The sequence below is a fragment of the Aulonocara sp. 'chitande type north' Nkhata Bay genome, linkage group LG18 (genome assembly GCF_057382095.1).
Source record: "Aulonocara sp. 'chitande type north' Nkhata Bay isolate Kocher_YH1m ecotype deep benthic linkage group LG18, A_spYH_male_GT1.1, whole genome shotgun sequence".
Classification (NCBI taxonomy): Eukaryota; Metazoa; Chordata; class Actinopteri; order Cichliformes; family Cichlidae; genus Aulonocara; species Aulonocara sp. 'chitande type north' Nkhata Bay.
Genome location: NC_141361.1, coordinates 14,646,255 through 14,665,780, shown reverse-complemented (window position 1 = coordinate 14,665,780; position 19,526 = coordinate 14,646,255). Strand labels below are relative to the sequence as shown.

Below are 19,526 nucleotides of genomic sequence, written 5' to 3'. Positions count from 1 at the left end.
GAGGTGCTGTTATCTAATTGCAAGTCAATTTTACTGTCCTCTCAATGACAGAGATGAGAAGGGAGGACAGTTTCCAGCCTCTACAGCGCTCTAATCCACCTGTTTTTCTTTCTCGTGCTTTTGCCTGTCATCTAACTCTCTCTTCACTTGCCCTCCTAGCTCCTTCTATCCAGTCTCTGTGTATCCTCTGTTTAGTTGTGTTGTAGTCGATGGAGTGAGAGTTGTGCATTGTGCGATGGCGCTGACTGCAGAGCACCCTAACCACATTCCTACATGAAACAGGCTTACTGTCAGCCCTCAGCACTCAATAGGCTGTCAGCGCAGAGCCGCGCAGATTACCACGTACTGTAGTGCTGCATGTAATGTGTGCCCACCTCAGCAACGAGCCAGGAAAGGAGCTTACAGACTCGAAAGGCATGGCTGGGTAAAAGCAGTGACACATCCTCCCGACATTCAGCGTAGTTTCATTGACATGTGTGTGTGTTTGCAGGCTTAGTTTAGCACCTAGTGTTAAATAAGTGCGTGCAAATATAACGAACTAAGACACAGTTCTACAAAATCTCTTCTGTAGATGCACTCACTCTTTCTAATTTCTGTGCAGAAACTACATTACTCATGCATTATCTTTACTCATGTTGCTATGATACATTATGTGTCAGGGTGCTAATTACACTTGAGTGAGTGAGATATAAATACTTTTATAATAAATAAACAGGCCGGAGGCTGCTGGGCCAATAAAGGTTGGAGAATAAATCACAGAAGTCACCACCTCAATAATCAGATCGATAAATAACCAAATAAACATGTTCTAATATACAATTTCCATAATCGAATGTTCTTTGTTATTACATTTGTCATAGTATACATACAGTAGCATAGATTTCTGATTTAACACAGAATATACATTCTGACCCAAAGGATTCTGAGCGTTATATGTTGCTATCCCCAAATGCATGTTTCAGGGAAGGCCTTACTTATTTTAGCAAGATAATGCAATATCTTGCATTATTTTTAAGAAATTTGAACTGTTGTAAACTGTTTTAAAAGCTAAGTTAAGATGAAACATCCAAATTCTACTAACAAGGCTTTGGAAATATTAAGTGGTCGATTTTTTATATTTTGTCTTTGCAGTCACCGTTTTAAATAAATATATATAGCAAAGAAACTGAATCATTAGTCAATTTAAATTCTTATTTTCACTGTGTTGTAGAATAAAGCTGGATTGTTTTAAGTGCTCATCTGGCTCTAAGAAGGAGGTTATGGGCATCTTTAGATATCAAACAATTCTCTCTGTAGTGGCTGCCATTTTTTACACTGAGAGTCACAACAGCTTAGCCAATAGGTGAAGGGCAAGGCATGCTTATCCCCATTACGCAAATGTGATAAAACCTTAAAAACACAAAATAAATTTCAGGAATCGGTTTGTATGTTACCTAAAATTCCCTATTCTTCCCTCTCCACTTAAAGTTGTTTTTTTTTTAGAAATAAAAGCATTAATTTAAAAGTATATATAATCAAAACAACGATACATACAAAGAAATGAAGGGAACATTTGATCATCAGTGTAACATAACGTCAGTTAAACTTCAGGTATTTCTGTCTAGGAACCACTTCAATCCACAGCTGCTTTGGTGCAAATGGAAGTGACAACAGGTGCACAGCAGAGGCAACAAAAAGACAATCCCCCACAAAGGAATGGTTTCTGTTTTTTTCCCTTATTTCCTCATCCCTCCTGACTGATTTTTCTCTAGTTTTGTGTTTTGCTCGGGTTCTTGTCAACACTGGTAGCATGAGACGGTAGCTGTATCCCATTCAGGTTGCACAGATATGGTAGCTACTCCAGGTTGGCAGAACCACACGTCCATTTCCAAGGATTTCTGTGTCTCCCAGCAGAGTCTTATAACTTTCATTTCATTTATTTATTTATTTCACACTTGGTACAACAGTTTCCACAGTTAGTTCTTTCAGACAAACCAACCACACTTTCTATCAGTAAAGCACTGCAACTGTGGGGGAGATACCAGGAAATTGGCTGTTACACAGGAGGCACACTGCTAGACCTAGAGAATTACTTGCAGGAGGGTACTCATGCATGTTCCTGCCCAAACTGTTAGAAACCAACTCCCGATGTCCTTTAATGAGACCTGTGCTCACAGCCCATTATCGTGCCCATTCACTTACATTGACATTACTTTTTTCATTACTGTACATTATCTGAATGTTAGCACGACATGAGCATAATATTTTGTTGTTTGGCTGCTTTAACCAACCAAATGTCATTTACCAAAAAAAGGAACCCATTAACGAATGAAACCTTGAAAGTAAATGTAAATAAAAACACATTTAAATAATAATTCCACTAGGGCTTGTTTAATGCAAGGACACATCATCATTCATTCATTATCACATTGGTGAAATTTTAAACTGAGGGTTGTGGAACAGGCAAAACGAATGCATGTTAAAGTCATTTTTACATTTGAGCTGACTCGTGTGGGTTTTGATATTCAAAACAAGGGGAATTTAAAACCAGCTCTGGCAGAGAATCAAAGCTTTAAATGATAGATGTAGCAGCCGTGCTTTTTGCCTGGATACTCCTGCTGTAAACTTGAACACTCACATGTTTGGGGCTCGCTTTTTTCACTTTATGAGATCTGTTTGAACAAACAGATAAAGTCACTTTTTTTATCTGTGACACAGAAGTTTCTGTTTTTATTTCTTCTTGTTCACAAGTTCTTAAGTGGGACTCTTCCTCATGCTAATATAATCAAAACAGATCACAATAACAGTGCATATTTACCGGCTCTCACACATGCCAAGATATGGTTTTGTTACAGCATGTTTCCCCTTTTTTAGTCCAACAGCATTTCTGAACATTTCAAATTATATTTTTACCTTTAGGTTTATTTTCTGCACAGAATCCAACATTAAACATGAACTCTTGGCTTCTTTTTTATATTGCAGAAGTGACTCTATAAGGACCACAGATCTATACTGTGCTAGGGTGGGCATTGATTATAACGTTCAATCAAAACCTTTTGGATTTGGTGAACACGCTGCAAGCCGTGGTTGGTATTGACTTGTTTCTTCACTCATGCTGCTATATCCTCCTTCACTGGAGGCGATGGCATTGTGATTCATACTCGAGTATCTCTTCAGGCCAAAAAAACCCTTCAGCTCAAATATAGTTCTTTTTTTTATGTATTTAAACATAGATGCACTGTTCACTGAAGGAGAGTTATAATGAATAAATTATTCGAGGTCATTTGGTCAAATCAATACAATATTTTTTTTAATAAAAATATGAAATTATTTTTGACGATTGTTTGTTTTTTTAAGAATGGGTGTTACACACAGAGTCTTACACAAGAGTCTAATAGCTTAGTGGACCATAAATTACTAAAGACAGAAGGAAGCAGTTTTCTCCCAAACATGCATCTCTGATGTACACAGGCTAGAATGCAAAAAATGCTATTTGATGTTGTTAGGTGGTGTCCTCAGTAAAGGCCCTTGGATACCACTATGACTTCCTGCTACCTGGGTAATTTCAGATTTAACGCTGAAGTTGTCTGCAGCATGAAGTTAGTTCAGTTGTTACAGGGAATATCACCACAGTAATGTAACACGCCCCCTAGTGGCAGGTCGACTGACAGATTATATTTGGTCCTGAACAGACCAGTTAAATGATAGTGACGACAGGTAGTGTGGTAGGATCGCGCTATATGTTGGCTCTTCAACAAAAATCATAAAATTACAGCCTTTCTTTAACAAAATTGCGTATGAAAACTTACACAATATACAAAATTAAATCACATAATGTGGCCAAGCATGATGGTGCGTCACACACGGACCCATACTGTGAACATGACCTGCTCCAGAGCAGGTTAGAGTAGGAGGTTCTTAAGCTTTTTAATACCATCAATTGTTGGACTATCAATGAGAAATATAATTCTTTTTAAAATTTGACCACAGTTGTATTTTCAGCTATTAATATATGACCCAAATTCTGGGCATCTATTTGTACTTGCTGATCTCGTTTCAGATTTGCACATAGTGGCCGAAGTTTGACCTCAGCTTTTATATTCTTTCTTTCTTTTCTCTCAAACAAGTCTGCAGCTGAAAGCATAAAAACTACAACTGTTTTTTACACATTAACTTAATGAAATACTCAAATATTATCCATCAGGTTCTCCTGTGTCTTAATTGACAGAGCTGTGATATTGATAAATCTATTAACTTACACTGTCAGCATATTTGTCCTCTTTCTTCCCTGGCTTCAAATAGGATAAACTTTACTAATATAGTAACTCTTTTCCAGCTCTACTGACTGAAGCACTTAAAGGGCCCACTTTTAATATTAAACTACTGTGTAGTGCTTTTCCTTTCACATGCATACTCACACTGCTGCTTTGTCTGCAGCAGCTGTATTGCTTTCAGTGATACTACCTGTTAAACCTCTTCATGCCTATTATCTGAGCTGTACTCTGAGGGTCACTGGGTCGCGGTATCCTTGTATGCGGGATTTTTAAATGATCTTTTCAGCCACAGTCAGAAAAAAACGATGTTTTCTACTTATCACAGATTCCCCAGCATACAAAGAGAGTTTAAACTGAGTTTCAGTTTACCAGAAAGAGTTCTTTTTAAAATATAAAGTAAAATAAATGAAAGGTCTGGAGGTCTGGCAAAGATGAACTAACAAATAAAGCAACAAAAACACCAGGATCAGCATTCCAAAAGGGAAAGAGCAGGGATCTGAGGTTGCTGGAGATAGCCTCCTTTAAATGTGGGGTTACACCACCACCCTAAGAAAGACAGAGGAGATGAGCGAGGGAGGAGCGAGGGAAACAGAAGAGAAGAAAGAAGGACAGAAGAAGCAAACACAAGGGGAGGCTGCATATCACTGTTATCACTAATAATTGTGGATACTACTAAAAATCCTGTGAATGTTTAGTAGTATCCACTACTATCCCCATAGTATCCCGGAATTACGAATGTTTTCAACATTCTTAAGTTGTTGTAATTCCAGGGAGCAGAAAAACAAATGTTTAAAATCCAAACTGCTCGCCTTAAACAAATAGGTTTGCTGACTTTTACTTAGACTACAGTTGAGTGCTTACCTGCACATGTATTACATGTATTTTTAATGCACTTGACTGAGTTCAGCATGTGCTGTGGATCATATTGTGCTGTGTGTATCCAGTAAATGTAGCCAGATTATTCACACAATGCATGATTCAATACAGCAGTGTGAATGAACTGCAGAGTCTCAAAATAAGCAGCAGTCAGCAGGTTAATGGTCTGACAGTGAGCATCGGTGCGCGCTGCCTGTAGTCCTCTCTCTGCATTAGGTGTTCAGTGCAGTGTGAGCAGTGGAATTTTCATCTCAAGATTTCAAGACTCCCGATGAACTTTACTTTCTTATAGTACTCTCACTGCTGCCTGCTTTAGCAGGTTATGAAGAAAAATGAGATATTTCACAGCAGCCAATTTAATGTTTCCTCTTTAATCTCACACGAGGGATCAGTAACCGACTCTCACATCTGTGTCTTTGCAGTTCTTTGTACTACTTCCTCCACTTCATAACCTTCTCCTTCCTAACTCACTCTCCCTCCATCTTAAAACACTCACTGCCCTATCCCTCGTATTCCATTGTCAGTCTCTTCTTTCCCAGTTGTAAGAAGGGTGGGATTGGCATCAGCATCCAACCACCAGCATCGCAAGGATGGGGGCATCAGTCCCTCCTAAGTTATTCATACAGGTTTCATGAAGATGAAGCCACTGATAAAGAGAAGGAGCAGTGAGACTCAGGTGGACGAATGAAAGAACGTTCTCCATGTGCTATTTCTGCCTCTGAAGGGCACTTTTGGAGTCATCCTATCTTTGTTTCTGTCTCACTCCCACGCCTCCTCCTCCTTCTTGACTGAGTTTTGGAGCATGTTCTGCCGGGTGTGATTGGAGGGCAACGCTCCAGGCAGATGTAAATCTGGTGAGGGTTGTTGGCACAGGGGGAAACAGAGGATGTCAAATGAAAATCCTGTCTCCATCTCCAAACGGGCTATCGCACTTGAAGGTGGACTGAGATCTGGGTCTTTGTGGATGCTAAGCTTATCACGAGCCGGGTTCTTGACCTTTTCACCTGCAAGTCATGTCAAAATTGCTCAAGAACAAAAATGTGTCCTGGGTGAGTACTGCCTGTCTGGTAGGCTGATGGGGGGAGGCAGATTATTTCAGCTCAATGTTTAATGCTTCTCAATTCTGTCAGGCTTATCTGCTTTGAAATTTGTCGTCTACGGTTGCATTTTCTAAGGAATGATGCGTGTAGAAGTTTCAGTATATCAGAGTTTGGTTTGTATATTCAAAAGACAAACTCACTGTCGGTGATGCTTCTTCTGCACATCTGCTTTGGTTTGTCCAACAGCTGTGTGGTGATAAAAGGCTCAGCTCTTCTTCAGCTTGCTTTGCACCATCCTGCCGTGTCAGTCGTACACCGTCAGAGCATCAACTGACAAAAACGTATGAAAAGACACTGACTGGGCTGAAATCGATGAATGGAAATAACTGTAAAGTTCACTCTGGGCTAACTTGTGTTCACCAGGCTTCCAGTATTGATGATTAAAAATTTTGGTTTGGTTCACTTGTTACCAAAAATAAAATTTTCAGTCTTTTCTTATCTATTTATTTATTATTTTAGTTCAGGGGAGGTGTGTAGGTTTGTGGACATTGGGGAGGGTGGAGTGTCTAGTCTTGCCTGAAAATTATGCATGCTGTCCATCTCTGGCTCAGCAGTCCCACAGTACCGGCCCCAGATTGACAGAACACACACACACAAAGGTTAAAAGAAGCTTATGGACAGGTCTCTGTTTATGTATGTGTAAAAGCACATGTGCACATGAACTTATGTGTGGAGGAGTGGATGACAAGTGAGATGAAAGATGTGTGCTTTATATTTCTGCATTTTAACACTAAAAAAAAAAATCTGTGACTATATATATATATATATATATATGGAGAGAGAGAGAGAGAGAGAGAGATAACTGAGTGAAGAAGTCTACAAAATTGTTTCTGTCCAATGTCTCAGATTAAGTTAGAGTAGTGAGTTCTGTCAACTACTTTTTCTATAGTGAATATTTTGATAAGTACATTTGTTTGAATATATGTTTTTACATATGTTTTTACTGGGTATATGGCAGCAGCAGAATAAACTAGTTTTTATCTCTTTTAATCTGCCAAACATTATTCTAAAGGCGTTGATAGTTCAGGGAAAAAACAAGAAAAGGTTAACGTTATCCTTGTCTGTAAGTCCAAAAAATATTGCGGTATTATAGAGAGTATAGACATGTTGCACGTAGCTTTTGTGTCTGATAAGTGAAACCAGTGTATGCTGTAGAGACTGTTATCTGTCTAATGGCCAAAATTCTGGCCAATTCTTTTGAAGAAATCTGGTTGTATAAAAAGTTCTGGGAAAAATAGCTCGTGTCACTTGATCTTTGACCGCTGTGGGTTCAGTTTCTATTTTCAGTTCTTACTTAATACAACATGATTTTCATTTTGTAAATTATGGTCCCGATTAATGTGCAGACAGAAAGTAGTGTTTATATAGAGCTACAGTATGGTACACAAGTCTTGAGCTCATTTCTTTATATTTTACTAGGAAAATGGGAAATCGGTGCAGATTGAACGGCAATGTTTGGTGTGACTAGCTTTATTCTTCATCACAGCTTGAAGTCTCTTAGGCAACTTTCTTGTCATTTCTTGAAGTAGTCTGCAGGAATTGTTCTCCATGCTTCTTGAAGGACATTCAAAACTTTTTTGGGGATGTTGGCTGCCTTTTGTTCCCACTCTGCTTTACTAGTGTACAGTCTGGACTTTGGGGAGGCAAATCCATGTCTAAAAGTGCTGCACATTGTCTTTTTCTATCTAATTTATTGCATTAACAGCGCATTTGAATCATTGTGATGCTGAAAATTGAAACTGTTGCCATTCGGACGCTTTCGAGATGTTATTGCATGGTGGCTCAAAATCCATCTGTTGTTTTCTGAATTTAAAATTCCATCTATTTTGGCAAGATCCCCCAAACTACTGGCTTAAATGCAGCACCAAACCAGGATGGAGCCTCCAAAGTGTTTTGCAGATGTCTGTCAACACTCACTGTCATATCGCTTTCCTGACCCCCTCTGTACTGATGATGATTTCAGCCAAAATTTTCACTTTGTTGGAGTATTTCATTGGCTCTGCAGGGGAACCTCCTCTTGCTTGAGGAGATTTAAGGTGTCACAGATCAGAGTTTAGTAAAGGCCAAAGTCTGTTAGACCTCAGGTGACTGCAGCTGTCTGACCTCTGATCAGCAGCATAGATATTGACAAGGACAAGAGCTGTGTGTGTTTATGTGTGTATAGAGCCCAGATGTACATCTGACCCAGGATTTATTATCATCTCTCCATAGAGTCACAACCTGGATCAGCTGACTACAGGTCTGCATTTTCTTTTCTATTCTCAGTTTTATGTAACACTCCCATCTTTGTCCCTCTTCTCCTTATAAGCTCTCCCTGGAGATTTTGGTACCACACGCCCATCTGCTCATGTCCCCTGTCCAGCTGTCCAGGTTGCAAGCCATGGTGACAAATGGACCAAACACTGTTACTTACCTTTAAACAGTGGAAGAGGAAGTATACATTTTTTTTGTTTGTTTTTAGGTCCTATGCAATGCGTAAAGACAGAATGATAAAATTAAATTATAAACCTTTTCAAATCAGAGGTATTATCAGCAAAATAGTTAAGCAATAAAAGTAAATTGGCATTGTGTTCAATGATCTTTAATAAACAGCTATTACACTATTTAAAATGACGAAATAATATGGATAATATACAAGATAGTTAATAACTGGTTTGCAAACCTTCTGTCGATTTAGCTTCAAAAGAAGCAGCGTCTGTGTGTGGCTGATACTTGGCATCGAGTTTTAGTGGTGACATAATGACACCGAACCAATGTGATGAAAGAGTCTCTCTGCGCTCTCTGGATGATGAATTCTGTTTGTCTGTAATTCCATGCTGTAAATCGGGCGCACAATGGAATTATGGTCTGCGTGTTTTTTTTTAAATTTCCATCTTTCTATTTTGGAGCCATGCCATTATAACACTCCAATTCTTGTTTTTTTTTTTTCTTTTTTTTCTTTTTTGCACACAAACCCTAGGAACACACGCACACACTAATCAGGGACAGCACGCACACAGGATGGATCCTGTTCTTTAATAAAAGGGGGAAAAAGAAAGTAAGACTTTCCTCACTTTCCGTTATTTAGAACTCATAGAAAGCTCGGGTGGGTTGGAGACTTTCCTGGTGTGTTTGGTGCCCGAGGTCAGAGTGAGCGGTGTGCCGCGTAACAGATGCCGCACGGAGAAATAAGCCTTTAATACCCACAGGACTCGGGAAGGGGCAACTACACTCAACTCACATCAGCGACTTAAGTGAAACCCTTCACGCAACTCTCGCAGTCTCCGGTGGTGTCCTCGGCGTCGCGGTTCTGAGAAGAAATTGCATCCTCACGCTCAAACTGGCGCGCAGGGAACACGCGTATCTGTTGCACTGAAGAGCATCTTTGGAGTTATCCACCTGAGTGGAGGGAGAACCACTCTCATGGCATCCTTGCCCATTTGTTTACTGGAGCCAGGTGAATGGTGATTTGAAGTGGTCGTTACAGCCTTGGAATAGCGCTACAGGACACCTTTAACTGCCATGCCGCCCAAAAAGAAGGTAACATTTCAGATATTTCTTTTTCGTGCATATCTGTGCGCGTGCGCGTGTGCTGAACAGGAAGGGTTGGAGAATACGCCATCTGTTGCACTGGGCGTTAATCCTTGTGTGAGGCCTTTCCACATCGTTGCACTCGCTATGTAACAGCGCGCAGGGCAGATAGAGATGCATATCCGCATGCTTGTATCATGTCATATGTCCAGCTGAAAAACAGACTTCAGATAGGGTTGCATAACCAATAGTCTGTGAAAATCGAATGGATTAAATCTCTTCTCGAGCTTTTTCCTCTCATTTATGACTCTTGTACTCGCGGTGAACTTTGTGGCATGTGGTATTAAACCCCAAACTATGTGCTGCACCTGTTTGGCTTTCTTTTCACTTCACGTGTTGTAGCTGTAGAGCACGCCATCAGCAGCATGGTTTTGTGTTTCTTGCACATGCTGTGCAGTCCATGCATTGTTTTGTTTTAGTTATGAAACCAAGCTCCAGTTTGCAGTATTCAGGTAAACTTCACAGAGTGAGGCACCCACTTCTCAGTCTTTTAAACAGCTTGAGGGTGATGTAACATTAATTAACGATGTTAGGGGGTATTCGTTTAATATACGTTTAATCATTAGTCATATTGGTCTCTGTTTATTTATTTTCTAATATCTCATATTACAAAATACAGTGCCAGTATTGTCTGTCACATTTCCAGAAGCAACTATAAGAATTTCTTCTATATTTTGGTCTTTAGGTTCATTGTTTTTGTGACATACAGCTTTTCCTTTTTGTTTTAAACTGTGCTACTACCTAACAAAACACAAAGTTAGAGAAACAGAGTGGGCAGGGAGTGTGAGAGACAGTAGTTGCCGGAAAACAAAAATGGCTATAGGAAAGTGAATACCATTTGCATGGTGGCTAGAAACATCACTTCAAATACTAATGTTCCTCTGTAGCTGCAGAATATGTAAAATGAAGTATAGTTTAACACGCTAGCTGTAGTGGCCAAAATAATTGGAAATATACCTTCAAAGGTTCATGGATACCTTTAGAACAGGAGGAAGTGTTTGGACATACGCTTCTTGGTTTAACAAAGCTGATATTTTTCTCCTTTTTTGGAGATGTAATACTAACACATCGCAGGAAGACTTTGGCTGGCCTACTCTCTTGGATTGCAGTGCTAGTTAGTGCTGGCCCACTGCTTGTTACTTAGAATAGGAAAAGCCTCTTAGTAGTTGTTACTGGGGCATTACATGCTGATACCTGCTCTCCTTCCAGGCAGGAAGGGGAGTAATAAGATGTGGAGCTGTGTGGAAAGTTCCAGAAGTATCAGTAAACCTGTTTCCTGTGAAATTGGGGCTGTTTCCAAATTTAAAATGTTATTGTTTGCATCAAACTTTTTGCAGTTTAAAAATAAAACAAAAACGACTCTATATTTATTTTATTTTGTGTTTAGCTTGATGTCAGGTTTTTGTGCTCATAGAGTGACGTTCCAGTGATAGTGGTTGCTCAGTACTTGTGCAATAACTAAGTGAGAAATGATCAGAACACCAGTGGCTGGCAAAATGATATTTTATAATCCCCACACATGCGCACACCTCTCGGCACGCCAGTTCTAATCACGTTGCATCACAGCGTTGTGCAGAGCAGAAGAGCAGAGAGATTTCTGTGAACTATAGATGAAATGTATCTATTACGGGGGCCCGGCAAGCCAGGATTTAAGTGATATAGATACGACAAATGCTTCTATTTTATGTATATCTGATGACTGTCAGGGAGCACTTGAGCACATCCAGTCGAAGCTGCAGTGTTGGCTGTCTGTGAGGAGTTTGCATTTGTCTCTCTGCCTCTAAATCCTGGATTGACGCATGCTATCTTAATCTCCTTACTCAAAGACAATCATGACCCAAAGAGAGAGAGAGACAGAGATAGAAAAGGATCCAAATACACATTGCGTCTTATGCTTATAACCCCCCCCCCCCACACACACACACACACACACACACACACTCAATATGAGCAAATATCTTTTTTGTCTTTTTGTACTTCTTGATGAATGAGTAATCATTAACTGCAAAGTGATGAGACGGAGTGATGAGATGTTACTCTTTAAAGACTAACCAATATTGGATTTATGAGGATGATACAGACACAGATTTTTGAGGAAAAGAAATTTGATATTGATGTGTTGGTGGTAGAGGAGCTTCACAAACCGGTTAGCAGCTTAATATTAGGACACAACTGTGGTCCAGCTGTGATGCATGCTCTGCTACATGTGCTGCACACAGTGCTGATAGAGTTAAGAGTATTGCAAGCAGTGGAATCAGAACTGTTGTAATGCCACCTTTTCTAAATCACTCCAAGAGTATTTTTTCTGCAGTATGTTTTAATGTTTCCCACAGATTTAAGCAGCTACAATGTGTTTCTTGCAGGATGACTTCTAATTTCATGCCCAGGCATAGCAGAGCAGCGACCTGTTCTTCTTCATACGTTTAAAAAAAAAATTAATCAAATAATGTTTGTTAATTTCTTTAGTTGCAATTACAAACTGTAATTAGACACTGCAGGGTGATGAAATCAGAAAAAAAAGAATACATGAATGAAATGAAATCCTGCCATTAAATGTAGTTTGGAACATTGCTAATAAAGCAGGGAGTTTAGGGGTAATCCCAAAATCTTCCATACGAAACTGCAAGCCCATCTTAAACTGTTCAGTGATATTTCTTCTTTGTTGGCCTTTTTCTTTCTCTCAGCATGACATGTTGATGGCACTGACTACTACTATAAGTTCCCTATGTTTATTTGTTGTCCAGTGATTCAAGACTCTTTCAGCACTTTATACTAGAGCCTGAACAATTTGTTAGTGGGCTCATACTATTGGTCATATCGATCTATTTGTGTCATCATTAGTAATGACTGATAAATGATCTTGAAACACCCTTCAACAGTGAGTGTTGGCATTACATAGATTGTCCACCAGAGGACGCTCTGCAACTTTGTTGTTCATGAAATGTGTTTGACTCTTCACAGCTACCAGCTAATCTTAGCAGAACCAAAGAATAACTACGCAAAAAATTAGAAGCATGACATATCCCATACTTACTGTACTGTTTGTTATTTCAGATTTTTTTATTATTATATTCTTTACTTTTGTGTGAATCCGCCCGCTCAATCTGCCTGTCACTTTGCTGCTGCAACACTTGAATTTCCTTCAGTGAGGGAAAATAAAGAATATGTCTATTCTATTCTATATTGGGTTTTCTCCACACATCAGATATCTTAAAAAATCCAATGTCAGTTGGAATCTAATTTATAAATTTTTTGCGTGTGAATCCTTTTTTTTTTTACCCTCTTTTAACAGATTCTCCAGGAAATTAAAAAATCATGCTCCTATTCTTCTGGTTTCTAGAAATTATGTCCTAACAGAATTTCTAGAAGTATGGTTAAGTTGTGGGCTTGCATTAAAAAAGCTGTTGCCACCACGTGTTGCCAGAAACTTGAGTGTGCCTTTAAAAGTTTCAGAAATTTAGATGACGGTGGTGAAGAGCTTTATCTAACAGATGTCCATCCATTTCGCTCCATTTATCCAATTCAGAGTCACAGGGGCTGGAGGCTATCCCAGCTCTCATAGGCAACAGGCGGGGCGCAGGTCGCCAGTCCGTCAGAGGGCTCAAATAAAGAGACAAACAACAATTCACTCTCACATCCACGTCTGCAGCCAGTTTAAAATTTCATTTGAACAGTGGGAGACAGGCAGAGGATGCCCACCCCACCACTGCACCACCCTCTCATTCTAACAAATATGCTGTATCCTCTTGTGTGCTAAGGATGGGGACTGGTCTGCTACAGTATGTAAAACTCATTTCTCTTGTAACATGAAAATTAAGCCTACTCTCTCAAAACCCACTTACAACTAATATAGCATTAGTATTCAAACTATGGATGATCCATTGGCCACGTGGTTAGGACATTTCAGCTCCTGACAAGCTGGAATGTTGCTGGTTGTTATTCCTCTTTGCTCAGTATGGGCCCTTAAATATGTGATCATGTATCAGCCATCAGATTTTGTCTACATCTGTCTGAATTGGAGGAGCCATTAAGTTACTAATAATCTAATTTCTACAGTTTCTACATTTTTCACTGCAGCAACAGCAACCTTTTTTTACCCTTTATTTTTACTGGCAATATCAGCAGCCATAATAATGATAAAGCCCACATTAACAAACTATATATGAATTAAAATACATTTACCGTGGTACTGATTTACTGCCTCTTTTGATCTATAATTTGAGATCTAAAGAGATGTGATGCAGCCTTAAACTCCACAGACGGAGATCCGTGCCAAAGTAAAGATAGCTGTGCCAGCCCGGCCGTATCTGCTCTATGGTAGCATCAGGGAGAGGGCATGGAGCCAGTCTCCTTCAGACAGATGATGCAAAGCAGCTGATTAGACAGGGCTTGGAGAAAACAGGATCAGAACACTCACTGCATGCAAATGAACTGGCTGTTAATGACCAAGAGATACAGTAGCAAAGAAATCATCACAATATACAGAATAGGATGTCAAAGTAAAAAATGAACAGCAGAAGAAGATGGGTGTAAGAGAGCTGAGTTCCATTATTCCTCACCTACAGAAAAAAATATGAGGAAATATTTATTGGCAAAAATTGACAAATGTTTCACCACACCTGGGCTTGTTGCCAGCGCCTCATCGGTGGTCCGACAGGAAATTAGTCACAATTAGATCACTGACCTGCTCTGCAATAACAATAAACTGTAATGAAGGGGAAGAGGCCTATGTTTGGGTCCTTTTTGATGCATGGCTCTCTATTCAGCAGCAAGCTTTTAATAACCATCCCAGCATGTATGCACAGATCAAAAGTGTGATATGAGTAAAGATATTACATCTTTGATCTTGTTCATGAAAAAAAAAATCATTGACTCATACAAGATAAAAACGTCAAACTCACCAACAGACTCTACACTCATGCTTTCTGAGCCAAAACCAGCACATCTACTTTAAACAGCTGCAGTAGAAAGATATTTCCAAGTGCTGCAACAGTAAGGCCGCTATTGTCATGGAAAAATATGGTCCTTGAGATACCTTCTGCAGCAACAGTGTCTACATAGGCAGTTTAGAGCATGTCAGTCAGGTATTTATATGCCTCTCTGACAGATTTTGTCAAACTAACCACACTGCACCCGTAGAGCCATGGCACTTTTATAGCTGAGGCCAAAATGAAGGCCAAATGTGAAGATGAGTGCAGGTCCCTCCATTGAGTAATGAGTAAAGGGTACTAGAAGTGGGATGGCAATATGTTTATCTGTGTGTGTCAGCAGTTGGGTGTGTGCAACATCGTTTGTGGTGGCAACTTTCACTCTACTTTCGCTATGTTTTAATGTATTTTGGCAGGTGCTTTAGGCAGGTGACAAATCAAAATCAAAAACAGAACCATTGACCTCTTTGGGGTATCTGATGGTGCTGTCTGTAGAAGCAATACCTTCTTCTAATCCATTTGTCTCTGTAGATGTAAGGATTGCTGCAAATACCTTGAGATGACTGTTATTGTGAATTCGTACTATATAAATCCTGAAATCCTGAACTGAAGTAAGATCAGCCTCATCCTGTCTGATCTGCAATACACGGCGTTCCAAATTATTATGCAAATGATATTTTTCTCTGTTTTTCCTAAATAGTCGATTCAAATGACAGTCGGCATAATTTTCGAGTCATCGACCAATAGGGTATAATTCAAATGTTACTAAACAAAACTCCCAATGAAAACAGTATGTTTTTCAAAAATAAAAAACTTAAAATGCACTGTTCCAAATTGTTACGCACACAGAGTTTCAAAAGATTTTATAGGCTGTAGAGAATTGAAAATGATCCTTTGTTGAATTTGCAGCATTAGTAGATCAATTTCACTGACACCAAAAGCTATTTCAATCAAAAACATCTTAACAGGTCAAGTTACATATTAACATAGGACCCCTTATTTGATAGCAGTTTTACAATTCTTGCATCCATGGAACTTGTAAGTTTTTGGAAAGTTTCTACTTGAATGTCTTGCAGGATGTCAGAATAGCCTCCCAGAGCTGCTGTTTGGATGTGAACTGCCTCCCATCCTCAAATTTTTTTGCTTGAGGATGCTCCAAAGGTTCTCAACAGGATTGAAGAAAGTGATCAGTCAGAAACTCCACATACTTTGCAGAGGTCATTTTCACACCTTCAGGGACCCTAAAGGGGCCGACCAGCTCTCTCCCTCTGATTCCAACCCAAAACATGACTCCACCACCTCCTTGCTGACGACGCAGCCTTGTTGTAACATGGTGGCCGTCCACCAACCATCCACCACTGCATCCATCTGGACCATCCAGGGTTGCACTGCACTCATCAGTGACCAAGACTGTTTGGAACTTAGTCTTCATGTAGTTCTGGGCCCACTGCAGCCATTTCTGCTTGTGAGCATTGGTTAGGGGTGGCCGAATAGAAGGTTTATGCACAACTGCAAGTCTCTGGAGGATCCTACACTTTGATGTTCGCAGGTCTCCAGAGGCACCAGCAGCTTCAAATATGTGTTTGCTGCTTAATCTGATGTATTTGTCTGGCAGAAACCTTCCTCATTGTGCCTTTATGGGCCACAAATCTCTTACATTATGGTGATCACGCCTAAATTTTGGTGAAATATCTAAGGTTTTCATTAGGTGTCCAAGGTATTCAACTATTTCACGCTTTTCAGCAGCAGAAAGATCATTTTTCCTTCCTATTTTGCTTGAAAATGGTGGTCTGCTTAACAATGTGGAACATCCTTCTTTAGTAGTTTTTCCTTTAATTGGGCTCACCTGGCAAACAAATGATCATAGGTGTCCGAGATTGATTTCAGTGATAAAAAGAGTCCTGAGACACAATTCCATCCATGAGTTTAATTGAAAAACAACTTATTTAATCTTTATGACACTTAAACACAATTTGCATAATAATTTGGAACGTCGAATAGTCTCTTCCTGGATGATGTCATCCATAGCACACTGAGTGGTTTGTATAAAGTGACTTTAAGCCTCTCTCTTATTTACAAGGCGTCACCTATAGCAGGAAGCTCCCACATTTAAGATAAGATAAGATAAGATAAGATAGAACTTTATTAATCCCTCGGGTGGGTTCCTCTGGGAAATTCGATTTCCAAAAAAAGCACAGCAACGACCGAAGTTACAGTTACAGAATTGTTATATATATATATATGCACACACACACACACACACACACACACACACACACACACACACACACACACACACACACACACACACACACACACACACACATATATAAATACAGAGACAAATATAAATAAAATATACAAAGGGGATAAATAGAATAAATAGGAATAAAAAATAAAAATACAAGTGAATTGCACATTTCAAGTATTGAGTCTATTGCACTGTTGACTATTTACAAAAAGTATTGCACAAGGTATTGTACAGTGAGGTGCAGAGGCACTACAGCTTAGTTGTTCCCCCCTCCTTTGTCCTCCTGTTTCCTGTTTCCCCTCCCTCTCCCCTCCAGAGAGGAGTTAAACAGTCTGATGGCGTGTGGGACAAAGGAGTTTTTAAGTCTGTTAGTTCTTGTCTTGGGGAGAAGCAACCTGTCACTGAACAGACTCTTCTGATTGTTTATGGCCGTGTGCAGAGGATGCCCAGCATTGTTCATAATGTCCAGCAGTTTCTTTAGTGTCCTTTTCTCTGCCACTGTCACCAGAGTGTCCAGCTTCATGCCGACCACAGAGCTAGCCCTCCTGATCAGTTTCTCCAGCCTGGATGAGTCCTTCTTTGCTGTGCTGCTCCCCCAGCACACCACAGCATAGAAAAGTACTCCAGCAACCACCGACTGGTAAAACATCCTCAGGAGCTTCCTGCAGATGTTAAAAGACCTCAGCCTCCTGAGGAAGTACAGTCGGCTTTGGGCTTTTTTATACAGGTGCTCTGTGTTGCATGACCAGTCCAGTTTATTGTCCACCCACAGCCCGAGGTACTTGTACTTGTTGACCACCTCCACCTCCTCCCCCTCTATCCGAAGTGGACCTTCTCTGGACCTCCCGAAGTCCACAACCAGTTCCTTAGTCTTTGAGGTGTTGAGTTGCAGGTGGTTTGTGTGACTCCATGCGACAAAGTTCCTCACCAGACTTCTGTACTCCTCTTCCTGATCATCCCAGATACACCCCATGATGGCCGTGTCATCTGCAAACTTCTGAATGTGGCATAATTCAGAGTTGTAGCAGAAGTCAGAGGTGTACAGGGTGAAGAGAAGAGGGGACAGCACAGTTCCCTGTGGTGCTCCTGTGCTGCTGACCACTGTGTCAGACGTGATGTCCTTCAGCCTGACGTACTGTGGTCTGTCGGTGAGGTAGTCGGAGATCCAAGCGACCAGGCAGGGGTCCACCATTTATGATTGGGCTGATTTTTACTTTCCTAAAGCAACTCGCAAGGGATTCAATCTCTTCCTGGGGATCTTCCCTCGTGTGAAAATGTGTAAGCCACTGCACTGCGGAGCTGTGGAACAGTTTATTGAGTAGGAATACAATAAATTGTATTAATGCCATCACAGTCATCAAATCTCAACCTAGTTAAAAACCCGTGCAAGAGTTTGGACTGACATGTCTGCACCACAAACATTAAAAAGGAAATAGCTTTAGGAAGAATTGTGTTTCGGGCAGCACGGTGGCACGGTGGTTAGCACTGTTGCCGCACAGCAAGAAGGTCCTGAGTTCAATTCCACCATCAGGCCGGGGTCTTTCTGTGTGGAGTTTGCATGTTCTCCCCGTGTCTGCGTGGGTTCCCTCCGGGTACTCCGGCTTCCTCCCACCGTCCAAAGACATGCAGCTTGTGGGGAATAGGTTAATTGGATAACCCAAATTGTCACTAGGTATGAATGTGAGTGCGAATGGTTGTTTGTCCCTGTGTGTTAGCCTTGCGACAGACTGGCGACCTGTCCAGGGTGTACCCCGCCTCTCGCCCTATGACAGCTGGGATAGGCTCCAGCGCCCCCCGCGACCCTGAAAAGGATAAGCGGAAGTGAATGGATGGATGGAGAATTGTGTTTCTCCCTCCAGCAGAATTTCAGAGACTTGAAGAGCCAATGCCAAATCGCACTGAAGCTCTTGTGGCTGCATATAGGAGCAACAGCTTACTTCTTAATGTAAGCCCACACTATAGTGTAGCATGAAATAAAAACTGTCTGTGGTTCCTATGAATAGTTACACTTTGCTCAGTATCTCGTGAAAGCTGAAAGATGGGCAAAGCCATCCTTTAACTAAAAGCAATGGCTCAGAGGCGGGTTAAAAGGTCCAACACATTGCTTTTTGTTTAGTTTTTAGTTTTTGTTTTTATTTGTGACTCATCTATATTTTGTTTTCTGTATTATTTTACCGACACAGCAGCATCACAATTTTTCAAAAAACATGCTTGAAGCTTTACAAGTACCCAAAATGTGGTCTGAAGACTCATTGCTATCACCACTGATTTTTACCCAGCTCAAGATGGTCTTTTGTGGTTCTGACTTAAATTCAAATTTGGATTCATGTCAACAGTAGAATTGTATCATTACTTTCTTAAAAGCTGGATTAAAGTAATATATCAAAGCCTGCTGTCTAAGTGAGCTGTGAGTGAAAAGAATTACTGTGGCGCTGCCTGAGAATGTAAAAGTCCTGATGGTTTTTGCTGTATGCAGTTTCAGGGAACTGGGAGTTGTGGGCATGCTGAATCTCTTCTCAGTATTTTCCTTGGGGGCTTTTATGCAGAG

General features: G+C 40.4%; 1 protein-coding gene across 3 annotated transcripts in view; it reads left to right on the top strand.

Annotated features, from left to right (window-relative positions):
* cacnb2b (calcium channel, voltage-dependent, beta 2b) overlaps window positions 1-19,526 on the top strand; it is a 39,957-nt gene that overhangs the window by 778 nt on the left and 19,653 nt on the right. The window contains exon 1 of one of the 3 annotated variants that reach the window (XM_086270987.1): window positions 9,005-9,748. The exons of the other annotated variants lie outside the window; for them this stretch is intronic. Within the exon in view, the coding sequence (XP_086127113.1) occupies window positions 9,731-9,748 (18 nt within the window). The 5' untranslated portion in view covers window positions 9,005-9,730. Of the gene's footprint in view, window positions 1-9,004; window positions 9,749-19,526 lie in introns of those variants that run through there. 3 annotated transcript variants of the gene reach the window in all.